Source organism: Eretmochelys imbricata, chromosome 10, assembly GCF_965152235.1.
Source record: "Eretmochelys imbricata isolate rEreImb1 chromosome 10, rEreImb1.hap1, whole genome shotgun sequence".
In the NCBI taxonomy this organism is placed as follows: Eukaryota; Metazoa; Chordata; order Testudines; family Cheloniidae; genus Eretmochelys; species Eretmochelys imbricata.
This window is the reverse complement of record NC_135581.1, coordinates 8075001-8087286: the sequence shown is the minus strand read 5'-3', so window position 1 is coordinate 8087286 and position 12286 is coordinate 8075001. Positions and strand designations below refer to the sequence as shown.

Below are 12286 nucleotides of genomic sequence, written 5' to 3'. Positions count from 1 at the left end.
GATGTTTTCTTTCCTCCTCTGTCGTAACAGCTCCTTGCCAGAAGAGAAAAGCAAAACCAGCTCTTCTTTTGAGACTTGTCCAAAGCCAAGTGAGAAGCAGGACTCGGACCAAGCTGAGGTGGATCCTGAGCAGAAACGGAGCCGTGCCCGGGAGCGCAGGAGAGAGGGGCGCTCCAAAACCTTTGACTGGGCTGAGTTCCGCCCCATTCAGCAAGCCTTGGCGCAGGAGAGAGCCCTCGCTGCAGAGTCCTCGAAGAGCGGCTCCACGGCCTTCCCCAGGGAACCCAGTGCTCCGGACGCAGACCCCGGGGAGCTGGAACGGGAGCGGGCTCGGCGGAGAGAGGAGAGACGGAAGCGCTTTGAGATGATCGATGCTGTTGATGGGGCAGGCCCAGATGACATGTTGAGGATGGAGGTGGACAGGATCCCAGGCCTGCCCATCGCAGGGGAGGCAAAGCCACAGAATGTCCATGTGGAGATCGAGCAGCGATGGCACCAGGTGGAGACGACCCCACTACGTGAGGAGAAGCAAATCCCCATCATGCCCCTGCACCTGGCCCAACCAGATGACCGAGACGACGGGATCCACAAGCAGCAGCTAACCTCACTGCTGGAGAAGGAGGTAAAATGAGAGGAGGAGGGAGCAAGTCAGGGCTTTGGCTCCAAGGGGCTGCTTGAGCTGCCTCAGCCTGTGTGGTGATGGGCCTTCACGTTACACCAAAGTGGGTAGCAGCTGGACAGTTCAGTCACAGGCTGAATTTATTGCTGCATTAAGAGCAAAGGGGATAAGTGGACACTATAGGGCCCCTTTGGGGAAATACAGGGACCAGGCCCATGACCTGGCATTTCCCATTTTCTTCCGATTTGATTGGCTCTTCCCTACTTCTACATCTCCTGGAAGGACAATTATTGCAATGGGGGTCCTTTGGCATCTTTTTCTAGTCAAGTCAGGCCAGAGGCTGTAGTGGTTGTTTATTAACAAGCCTTCCACTGTGATCTGAGCAGGATCTGAGCCCAGTTCAAGTATATTAATGCTGTCTGAAATCAGGCTTCAACTTCTGAACCTATAATTGTGAGTGTGATTTTGTGTGTGCGTGTGCGCACAACAGCTCTGCCGACCTGCACACCTTGTAAGTGTGCAAAGCTGGTTCTGCTTGTCTGTCACGCACAATGAGCAATCTCATGTTGTTGGAAACCAGAAAGAAAGTTGATGCCATAAATGAGCTAGGAAAGGAGGGGTAGGAAGCTCAACTTACTTGGAAGAGGCCCAAGTCTGGCATAACATGGGTTGGTTGCTGCAGGTCAGAATGAAGGTGCATTAGCAGAGCTGTGGTTGGGGGAAGGAGAGCTTGCCTGGGTTATGCCTGGCTCCTGCCAGTGCTGTTAGTCCCTCATTTCAGCGAACTTCAAAAATTAAACAAATTCATAACGTTGGGGTTTTCTGTGTTTGGTCTGAGAGGGGGGGTGTTGTCAAATTAAATAAAGCCCAAATCTCAGCAGGAAGAGAGGAGATCGCTCCATGCTAAATGCTTTTGAACCACTTCCTTCCGTGCTTCTTCAACCACCCCTTTGGGTTCTGTCTTTGTCCATTTCCAACAGTTGGAGCAGAGCCAGAAGGAGGCATCAGACCTCCTCGAGCAGAACCGGGTCCTGCAGGGCCAGCTGAAGGTGGCACTGGGCCGGGAGCAGAGTGCCAGGGAAGGCTACGTGTTGCAGGTAGGAGAGTGAGAGAGGGAGAAATCTCCATCTTTCGCTGCAACTGCAAACCTGTTGGGCTTCAGTCCAGGGTGCTCATGAGTGCATCCAGCGTGGAGCAGAAATGTGCAAACCCTATTGTGCCCCAAGAGACTTTGGCCCCTCTTAAATGCTGCCATCATCCTTTCCCGGCCTCATAAAGAGCATTTCTTTAATAATTCCTTTACTGTTCCAATGGTCTGGGTTCTGGTGGAGAGGAACTCGTCCCCCTAGGGCATTCATATCTGTGTAGAGACAGAAGATATGATGGCCAGCAAGGTTTCACTAAAGGAAAATGAGCCCCAGAGGCATAGTGGAAACAACCTTGACAAAGTTCACTTTGATATCGGTGTCGATGCGTGCACACACCCCCATCTCCTGTCCTGTGCATTCAGGGCTGTGAATTCTGCTCTGGCCACCTGACCTTTCTTATGGACTTCTGTGCTGGCTTTTGGCTGTATTAAAAGCTGGTGGCTCTGAAAGGCCTGGAATTGTGCTTTGGGGTGGTTAGGAAAGGAGAGAGGAGCAGCTACTCTCTTCCTCTCCACTCTTTTATAGGCTCTTAGATATAGCAAAGAAGACTCCTGCCGTGCCCCAAAAGGAGGGGCAAAGCTTATGGAGCTGCAGCAGGCTGGCTCAGCAAGAATTTCTTCTTGTTCTCTGGTCTAGGTAGCATTTCAGCTGCTGACTTTTACATGGTCAAACCTGCTGTGGAACAAGGTGGCTAGTGGCTGTGCTAGGGGCAGGAGGGGTGGAGGGGCTGGGTTTGGCATCCAAGGCTATGCCCACTTCCTGGGCTAGAAGCACTGGGGAGGTAGCATGCTTAGCCCAGGGGAGGCAAGAAGCACCATGTGTGCTCAGTCAGTCACCCCGCTGGAGGAGGAAGATTGATCTGTTAGTATTTGTATGGTGGGACGGCCCAGAGGCCCCAGTCAGGATCCAAGGTCCCCCATGCTGTATGAACATATAGGAAGATACAGTCCCTGCCCCAGGAGTTTACAATCCAAGCAGTGTTTGTCCGGGAGGATGGAGTCACAGTCTGGGATTTCTGGGGAGGGAGGAATTCCCTAGGTTCTGAAATGAGAGCGGAGATTCTTCCAAGAGGAAACAAAATGGGCCTAGCAAAGTAGCCAGCTATGCTGCAGAGGAAGCACCCTAAGCTTCCAAGAGGGAAGAGCTTCTCTTAACCTGCTGCTGCCAGCTCTCTGCCAGACTGGGGAGTTCTACCTAGCCCCCTTAAATTGGAAGACTAACTGGCAAGAAAAAGGGCTTGTGAGGGTGGAGAGGGATGAAGGTCTTGGATGGGCTGACCCAGGGGGAGGGGAGAAGAAAGATAGACAATTCCTGTGTTTATTAGCAAATTCCGAAATGTTCATTGGACTTGCCACTTCATGATCTGCAGCTGTAGCTTCATGTTCTTAGACTGTGTTTGATATTCTGTTATGGCAGCAACTCATGTTGGCTACAGGCCCTGGGCAGGATCCCACATTTCCACAACAACAGACCAACTGCGGCTTCCCTAGGGTGAAGGCATCTTGCCACCCTTAAACTGGAGCCCAGCAAAAAGTAGACTAGCACAAAATTGGCTACCAAAACCTGCTCCACCATGCTTGACATTCTGAGTTGGCCTTAGTGCCTTTGAAGTTAGGAATAAGAGCAAGAATTAAAGTACCTAGTAGGTGGGCGCAAATCAGCTCTCATACAATACCAACCAACCCACTTTTTCATCTAAAACTAAATTGAATCTTGTTGAGAGTCTGAGAATGTCTGTCTTCCCCCTCCCCACCTTTGATGGCTGCCTTTGCATTTCCTAATTCTGGTAGACAAATTCCAGAGCCAAAATTCCATGTGAGAATTGAGTATTTCTAGTCCAGCAAGAAACCATTAGTATCTGAGAGAGGGATCCTGTTCCCTGTTAACCATCAGAACAATTTACCAAGGGTCACGGTAGATGCTCCATCACTGGCAATTTTTAAATCATGATTGGCTGTTCTTCTTAAAGTTATGCTCTGGAATCATATTAGAGACGTTCTCTGGCCTGTGATGTACAGGAGGTCAGACAAGAAGATTGCAAACCTTCTGGCCTTGGAATTTATGAATCTTTGAGAGTTCCAGCACTACTCTGCAGACCCAGAAAGTCTGGATAAACTTTAGGGTACTTACCTGAACAGAGTTTCTGTATTTTTGTGAGGTCTTGCCCACTCCCAGTCCTTATCCTTTTACAGATCCCTTTCATGGGCATTAACACTGTTGGTTCTGGCAGCAAACACTCTGCACATTTCTTAATAATAACAACGCTGCTGGACAAGAATCGGTACTGACGCATGCACCTTGCACTGAAGCCGGTTTTGAGCTCTTGTAACCCCTCCGACGTTTCTTGCTGTTAAGCTTAGTCACAACTGAAATATCTTGAACCCTTTGAATTCTAACAGGTGGTAAAGCACTAGTGCTCACTCTTTCTCTTTTACATACCTGGGATGTCTTCCAGCTCTGGTGAGGGAGGGGGTCACTTTACTAACCTGCCCTGGGTGGATATTCTTGCATGTTTTTGGTGTTAAGCATGACTTTAATGTAACATAACTGAGTGTCACATCTGTGGGCTTTCCCTACCAGCAAACAGAGTACAGCAAGGCAGGCCAAATTCCTAGGCTTAACGCTGTGCTTCTCTTGCCTTTTCCTGTTTGTGTATTTCTTTTAAAGATATATAATTTCTGTCGACTTATGCATGACTCTCTTTGTGAGTTTTCTCTTTGCATGCTACACTGCTTTGGTTTGAATCTCACAAAGGTTTGTTTGTTTTTATTTTACGTTCTCATCGTACCTGTTTTTCCCTTTCACTTGTCTTTTTTTACAGGTAGAGAGATTAGATCCTCCCCACTCTTAAGATTTAGTAATAATAATCTTTTTTTAAAAGATGAGCAGCCAGATGAAGAAGCCTGTTTAGCCATTACAGAAATGACATCACTATGGCAGCCATCTCCTCTTCCTGTGGCTTGGCAGGAAGTGATGTCATTTACTTTCAACCTCACTTCCTGTTGTTGTTTTTGTTCTGAAGGACTTTGTTATCTGGAATTGTGCACTTTTTGTTTCACAACAAACTAAAACAAACAAACACACCAAATTGAGCAGCTCCTCTCTCCCCAACCTGCTCCTTTCCCTCCCTGTCATCCTCACTCCCTTCCAGTCTTTCATCTCTGTTTTATTTTACTAGTGTTTCCTTTTCCATTGTTCTGGTTTTGTTTGACTTGTTTCTCATAGACTGTTACCTTAGAGATGTTTTAATGTTACCATCTGTATTTTCTGTTAATCAGAAGCAGATATTGCCCCCTTTAAAAAAAACAAAACAAAAAAAGGTGGTTTAAAAGAAAAATTGAACCAAGAACAGAAACCTTCCAAAATTGGAGCATATGGGTAGCAGCCAAAACAATCCAAGGAGCTTTCCCATGGTCAGACCTGGCCAAAGGTGTGACACTCAGAACTGGGACCCAAGTATTACTAATCTAGTATTTAATCAATTTTTTTAAGACTGAGGTGGCAGCCTCACCATCGGGTGCCTGGCAGAGGCTCCATAAAGTCAATCAAGACCTCCAAAGTGAGCTGGAAGCCCAGTGCCAGCGTCAGGAGCTGATCAATCAGCAGATCCAGTCACTGAAACGTAGCTATGGTGAGGCAAAGGATGTGATCCGGCATCATGAAGCCGAGATTCAGAGCCTGCAGGCAAGGCTCAGTAATGCTGCGGCTGAGCTGTCCATCAAAGAGCAAACTCTGGCCAAGCTGAAGAGTGACTTAAAGAGTGAGAAGGAGAAAGCCAAAGAGCAGCTGGAGGAGTGGCAGCACAGTGAGACCACTCTGAGCTCCCAGTTAAAAGCCAGTGAGCAAAAGCTGAAGAGTGCAGAGGCACTGCTGCTGGAAAAGACACAGGAGCTGAGGGATCTTGAAATGCAACAGGCATTGCAAAGGGACCACCAGAAGGAAGTGCAGAGGCTCCAGGACAGGATTGCAGACCTGAGCAGGCAGCTGAACGCTAGCGAACAGGCTCGGATCCTAATGGAGGAGAAGTTGCAGAAGAATTATGAGGCTTTGTTGGAAAGCTGTGAGAAGGAAAAGCAGGTTTTAATACGGAGTCTGAAGGAGGTGGAGGATAAGGTCAGCGAGTACGAGAATCAGCTTCAAAACAATGAGCAGCAGATGGAAATTCTTCAGAAAGAGAAACTGAATGCAAAATTTGAAGGCAGCGAGATTGTCCACCAGCTAGAGGAGCAACTGGAGATGAAGGAGGCCAGCATCCAGAAGCTTGCTGAGGACATCAAGGAACTTGAAGGGGAGAGAGATCAGATCAGATGTAGGTTCCAAGAGCTGATGAATCAGGTTGAAGAGTCAGATAACGAAGTTGCCAAGCTGCAATCAAAGTTGAAAATGGAGAAGACCAACTATGATAAGCTGGAGCAATTGTACGAGAAAGTATCAGATCAGTTCCAGAGCGTGCAGAAGGTGCTGGAAGAAAAAGAGGAAGAGCTGAGACACGTTAAGGAAATGCACTTGAGAATGGTTGAAAAGAAAGATCAAGACCTCAATGAGGCTTTGGTTAAAATGGCTGCTTTGGGCAGCAGTTTAGAGGAAACAGAAGTAAGGTTACAGGCCAAAGAAGAGGTTTTAAAGAAGTTAGCTAATGTGGACTCAGTACCGTGTGCTAAAGATATGGAGGACTTCTGCACTAATCTTGAGGCTGCTGAAAGTCACATTCCAGACATGCCAGCTCCTGAGGGGCTTCCAGGTTTGAATTATGCACTAAAGGAGGAGGTTGCTGAACGTCCTGAGACCAGCCAGAGTCTGGCTGGTGAGCATACCATGTTGAATGCTGAAGAACTTAGGTCTCTGTTGAAGTCTACCGAGCGTCAAGACAGAGAGCCACAGCAGAAAGCCTTAGTGAAGCCTGATATAGGAATCCTAGGTGCCAAAAGGCAAAGAATCCGCTTCTCAAACATCCAGTGCCAAAAATACATCCATTCAGATGGGTCGGAGAAAAATTGGACTAGTAGCACATCTTCAGACACAAGCCAGGACAGATCACTGTCCGAGGAAAGCATGTCATCAGAACCAGTTCTTGGTTACCCAGCCTCAGGAACCAGTGACTCTGAGACTTATCTCTCAATCATCCATTCCCTGGAAACCAAACTTTACATCACAGAGGAAAAGCTCAAAGATGTGTCCATGAAGCTTGAAAGCCAGCAAGGTCATAACCAGGAAACTCTGATAGCCCTCCACCATCAGTGGGCCAGCACAGAGTCCCAGCTTAGGGAACAGCTCCAAGCTAGCTTATCTGAAGTTGGTGCTCTGGTTTCACAGCTGGAAAATGAGAGACAGGAAAAGTTCAGAATGATAAAAAATCATGTCAATGAGCTGGGAGACTTCCAAGTGAAAAATGATCAAACCCTGATCTGCTTAGAAAAATGCAGAGAACAGCTAAGGGCTTTACCCAAATCTGACCAGGAGAAAGAGAGAGATTTGTTTCTTACCACTCTGTCCAGCATGGAAACCACCTTGTCAAATGCAGTCCAGGTCTTGCAAGGGACACCCATCGCCTCTGATTATCAGCAGAGCGAAAGCTGTGTGGCTCAAACTCCACCTGCCGAAGGGAGTTTGCAGGAGGAACAGACACTCATTTCCCAGCAGCAGCAAGTTGAAATGTCTGATGGAGACCAGTTAAGATTGCTTTCTGAGAGGATAGCATTTGAAGCCTCCCTGATCAACCAAATAGCAGAATCTTTGAAAAATGCAAGCTCAGAGATTTCCCAGATTCTCAGAGAGATTCATGGGACAGCTGAGGTGGTTTTTTTAGAGCCGGCAAATGTGTCACATACAGCAATTGCCTTGGCCAACATCTTATCTAAGAAGCTGCTACTGGAAGGTGAATTTTGGAGCCAGGTGGAAGAATTGAGAAAGCACTTGGGCACCAGAGAAGAGGAGGTAGAAAGCAAAACAGAAGCAGCTAGTTTTAGTTTTCCCCAATGCCTTGTCCAAACAGTAGCAGATGCTACATTGATCAGGGCAGAACTTGGTTTTGTGGCACAGAAGATGCGAGAGTCTTTTCATCAGAGGTTAAAAACAATTGAAGAAGACCTCCACAATACCAAAACAGCTCTCCAGCAACATAAATGCATGTTAGAGGAAATCATCAAAGCATATAGGACCTCTGAATTTGACAGGGTTATGCATCAAATTTCTGAAGCACTTGAAATCCAAAAAGATGCTTCAGAAAGAACCCAAACCTCTTGGGATAGGAGTCACCTCAAGGTAATGCCATATCAAGATTCAGCCAAGATGATACAGGCCCATGGTTTGCCAGACCATAGTAGTGAAGCTCTTGTTGCCATTCAAGAAGACCTTGCCCAACAACTCAAAGAAAAAGCAAATGTTCTTAAAGAAATATCTGTTGCCTTACTATCCTTGACCCCTGAGGAAGCCATACGCGATTGCCAGAAGCTCCTAAAAATTTCTCAGTGTCTTTCATGTCATACATGCATGGGAGATCTTGAGCGCTATTCATCATTGTTAGTTCAAGATGCAATTATCCAGGCTCAGGTTTGTTATGGGGCTTTCAAAGTTAAACTCGAGTATGAAAGGGAGCTAAAATTTTACAAAGAGTCCTTGCAAAACATGGATGCTCTGTGTCAAGAGCGTGTAAAGACAGTGTCTGCCCTTCGTGAGGAGTACGAAGACCTGCTTCGAAAGCAGCAGAGTGAATATGCCGAGATGATAGCCATCATTGAAAGGGAGAATGTAGACCTTAAGGCAAAAGTCTCTCAGCTGGACAATCAGCGGAGGCTCTTGGAGGAAGAAGAGCACAAACACAGCAAAAACTTATTTGAGTTACAAGGCAGGTATGAGGAGGAGATGCAAAATGTGATTGAGCAGTTGACTAGGACAGAGGACACTCTGAAGGCAGAGAGAACAGAGGGCCTAAATCAACTTGATGCCATCATCCGAGATAAGCAAAACATGGAGAGGTATCACCTTGAGCAAATGCAAATGTTGGAGGACAAGTTCCAGGCCAACATAAAGGAACTGCAAATCATCCACAATGAGGAACTGCATACTTTGCAGAAGCATTACAACCAGAACCTGCTGCGCTTACAAGAAACACTAGACAATTACCAGAGGCAGCACCCAGAAGCCTTGCCTTCCAAAGGGTCTGAAACCAGTGACGGGAATGAATGGGCAACAGATCAGCCCGAGGGCGGGATGCTGGTCTCCGAGAGCGAGTTAAACTCCATGCACGGTTTGAGAGAGCGCATTCAAGAGCTGGAGGCCCAAATGAATGCCATGAGGGACGAGCTGGAGAACAAGCACGTGGAGGGGAATGCTTCAGCACTGAGGGAAAAATATCAGAAAGACTTTGAGAACCTGAAGGTTTTGAATACATTTAATTTTACCCCATAACCCTTCCTTCCTATCAATGCAATGTTCCAGTTTGTTCGGAGGCCCTTCTCGTACATATGGTTCCCCACACAGGGACAACACTCCCCATAAGACCTAAGACAGTTAAGAGAAACCAAACCAATTAAAATGACCTGTAAAGTCTCTCTCAACGCACGTTAGTTTTCTCCATGCTTCCCTTCTCTGTGCTGGGATGCATTCTAAATGCGTTGCTTAGTGCTTCTAGTCCCTTGTACCTGGCTGTTTAAAAAGGCTCAGCACAATGAGAGAGAATTATTTGATTGGGAACGGTGGCAGAGGCTGCTGGTGATTTAGTGGTGGGAGTCAGGGTCCAAAATGGCTGTAATAATGTCACGCTGCAACCAAGCCTCCTCCAAACACGAACATTGCAGTGTTTTCCTCATGGCTGAGTCATACATTCTGTGCAAAGCAGCTTCCCAGAGCTCTTTCCTGGTCTGATCAAACTTCAAGCCCAACTTCCTTGCCTTCAGAGCCCTAATGCAAAATGTAAATGTATACTCTCAAAACGTATGTTTGTGGGAGGAGGGGAGAATCTGTCTGGTTAAAAGAGGACAAGTTTTATAGACAAAAATTAATACTAATCTCGGCTCTATGTGGCTAACAGGGAAATCCAGTGTTGCTGCTTTTTCCAGCAGTTCTTTACGTGACAAACAGTGCACAGTTGTTGGAGCCCGGAAGTAGGTGCAGAAACAAAGTTTGAAGGAACAGGAGCAATGGCCACAAAATGCATTTACACACGATGCTCCACCATTCAGGGCTGGCTATCAAAGCAGCACCTGGCATTACAGCTTCTAAAGACTGTTGTTTTTTGAACTTGAGACCATTTCCAGCTGGGAGCTGGTTCTGTAGCAATGAAATATGGAGTTGCTAACAGCGCTTGAGCTGATTTCCAGGTTGAATATGGAGCGCAGGTACCAAAAAGTCAGCCAATCCAGACTGCAAGCAAGGACCCAGGGTTCATGGGCAGAGAAGCAAGTCAAACAGAGGTGCTTGCAAGGGAGCAATAATCCTTCAGAGTCAGCAGAGAGATTTTAAAGTGACGAGAGAGCCTGAGTCTAGCAGGAGCATTATTGAACCGTGCAATCTGCAAGGCTTGGAAGTAAGGGATGGGGCTAGGGTTTATGCCAGTTGCTGGATACATAAAAATTTTTAGCCTGGGAAGAATGGTAAATCTACCCAAGTTCCTCTTCCTTTTCCTGAGACAAACCCCTCATTCGGCAGGAGGTGCTGGATAGATTGGAGCGTTAAGGACAGGAACCACATTTCTTAAACACACAGGTCCTAGGATATCTGTTGCTGTGACTTCCACAGACAGCTCCAAACTCCAGTTACTCTTTGAGAGGAAAATCCCTTCCTAAACTCTTACCCAACTTCTCCCTCAGCCCAGTCACTGCCACGGTTACTCTGTCCTTGAAAACTAAAAAGACCTTGGAATCAGTGTCCCGGGCAACATGCCATTTTCCAAATAGGGTCCAAGAGGAAGAGTGTTCTTGCTTTATAAACAATTCCCTTTATTGTGCATCCCACAGTGGCCTTTTTGCTGCTTCCAAACTTGCTCGAAAAGCCATTAGACCTCACTGCCTCAGCTGTTTTCAAACTGAGACTCCCTATTGGAGACTGCTGGAAACCTGCAGTTTGCCAGATGGCAAAACAATGGAGCAGTAACCTTTGGCAGACCTGTGCTGAGGAAGGACAGAGAGAGATCTCTAGATCTCCCTCCCTCTCGCCTTCCCTCACTTGTATGAACTGAGGGGACAGAAACAAAAATATCAAATTAATCTTGGTTACTAGGAAGCTAACCCAGGCACTTTCCAAAACTCTCTTTAATATGCACATTAAAATAGCATTAAAATACTTTTCTCCTTTATTTTGCATACTCTGGAACTTTACGACCCTCACTAATTTCTCGGATTTACAGCAATGCGTTTACAATAAACTAAATACTGTACCTACCAACCAATGTTATTAAGAAGCACTTGCCAATTTTCCTCCCTGTGTTATGCCTGTAGATAAGAATCCTAGCATAACAAAGCTACCTCACCCTGATGCTCAGTCAGCCAAGTCCAGATAGGTTATGGCACTGGGTTATTAGCAAGAAACAAGGTTGAGAAAAGGAAAAATGCCTCAGGATAAAAAAGCAAGTCAAAGAATAAAATCCAGACCTAGAATTCACACTGATCACATAGCATTAGACGATGAACAGGGGACTCTTAAGAATAAGAATCAGTAGGGCTCAGTGGGTAACGCTCTCACCTCTGGAGTCACATGTTAAGTCCTACATGAGGACTTAGGCTCATAACTAGTGCTGATGCTATAGGATATGCTCAGCAGGTGCTGTATTGATACAGGAGCCATTAAACTTTAGCCACTGAAGACAATCCAGGTTAAGGTTTAAGCTCCTCTGGTCAGTGCTGTGATTCAGTAAACCAGACTCTGATGACCCAGGCTGTATATCTGAGTGCATAGAGCAGAGAGAAACTGGCAATGCAGGGTTGGATTTGTGGGGTAGAAGTTGCAGGGGGGGTCAGTTCACAACCCTTAAATTCTACTTTGGATTCATTCTGACCTCAAACTTAACTGAAACAGTTAAGTTTCTGTGGCTCCCACCAAACACACTGGTGTAAAATCAAGCAGCGCTCCAGTGAGGTCAAGGTAGCTGAATGACTCCAGTCTCAAACTGGCATAAATAGGAGGAGAATCTGACCCGTGACTCAAACCCCGTTTGCCAAGAGGTTCATGAAGTATGATGGGACCATTTGGCTAGTTTAGCTCTAGTGTCAGGTTTGTAACACAGCCCTGAATACGTGCACGTTTCAGAACTCACTAGCAGAGTTTTCATCACCAAGCTTTGTCTACATAGGTCCTGCCCAGGATCTGATGCACTTTGAAGCTCCTGGAATCTCAGTTGCGTTCTCTCCTGCTTGGTTTCCTGGAGTATGGGTCTGGCAAACGCATTTGTTGCTGTGTGGAGAACTGAAACTAATTCCCAGTTGCTTTGCCTTCTGATTCGTTTTCAGAGCTCTCTTCCCAAGTGGGGTGCCAGGAGGAGCTGGCTGGCTTCTGAAATGGAAGGGAAATCTTTGAGCCAGGGTGG

General features: G+C 46.6%; 1 protein-coding gene across 1 annotated transcript in view; it reads left to right on the top strand.

Moving 5' to 3' along the window:
* Positions 1–12286, top strand: part of MPRIP (myosin phosphatase Rho interacting protein) — a 163459-nt gene that overhangs the window by 138272 nt on the left and 12901 nt on the right. Inside the window, exons 14-15 of the mRNA XM_077828413.1 lie at positions 31–622; positions 1600–1716. Coding sequence (XP_077684539.1) covers positions 31–622; positions 1600–1716 — 709 coding nt within the window. The remainder of the gene's footprint in view (positions 1–30; positions 623–1599; positions 1717–12286) is intronic.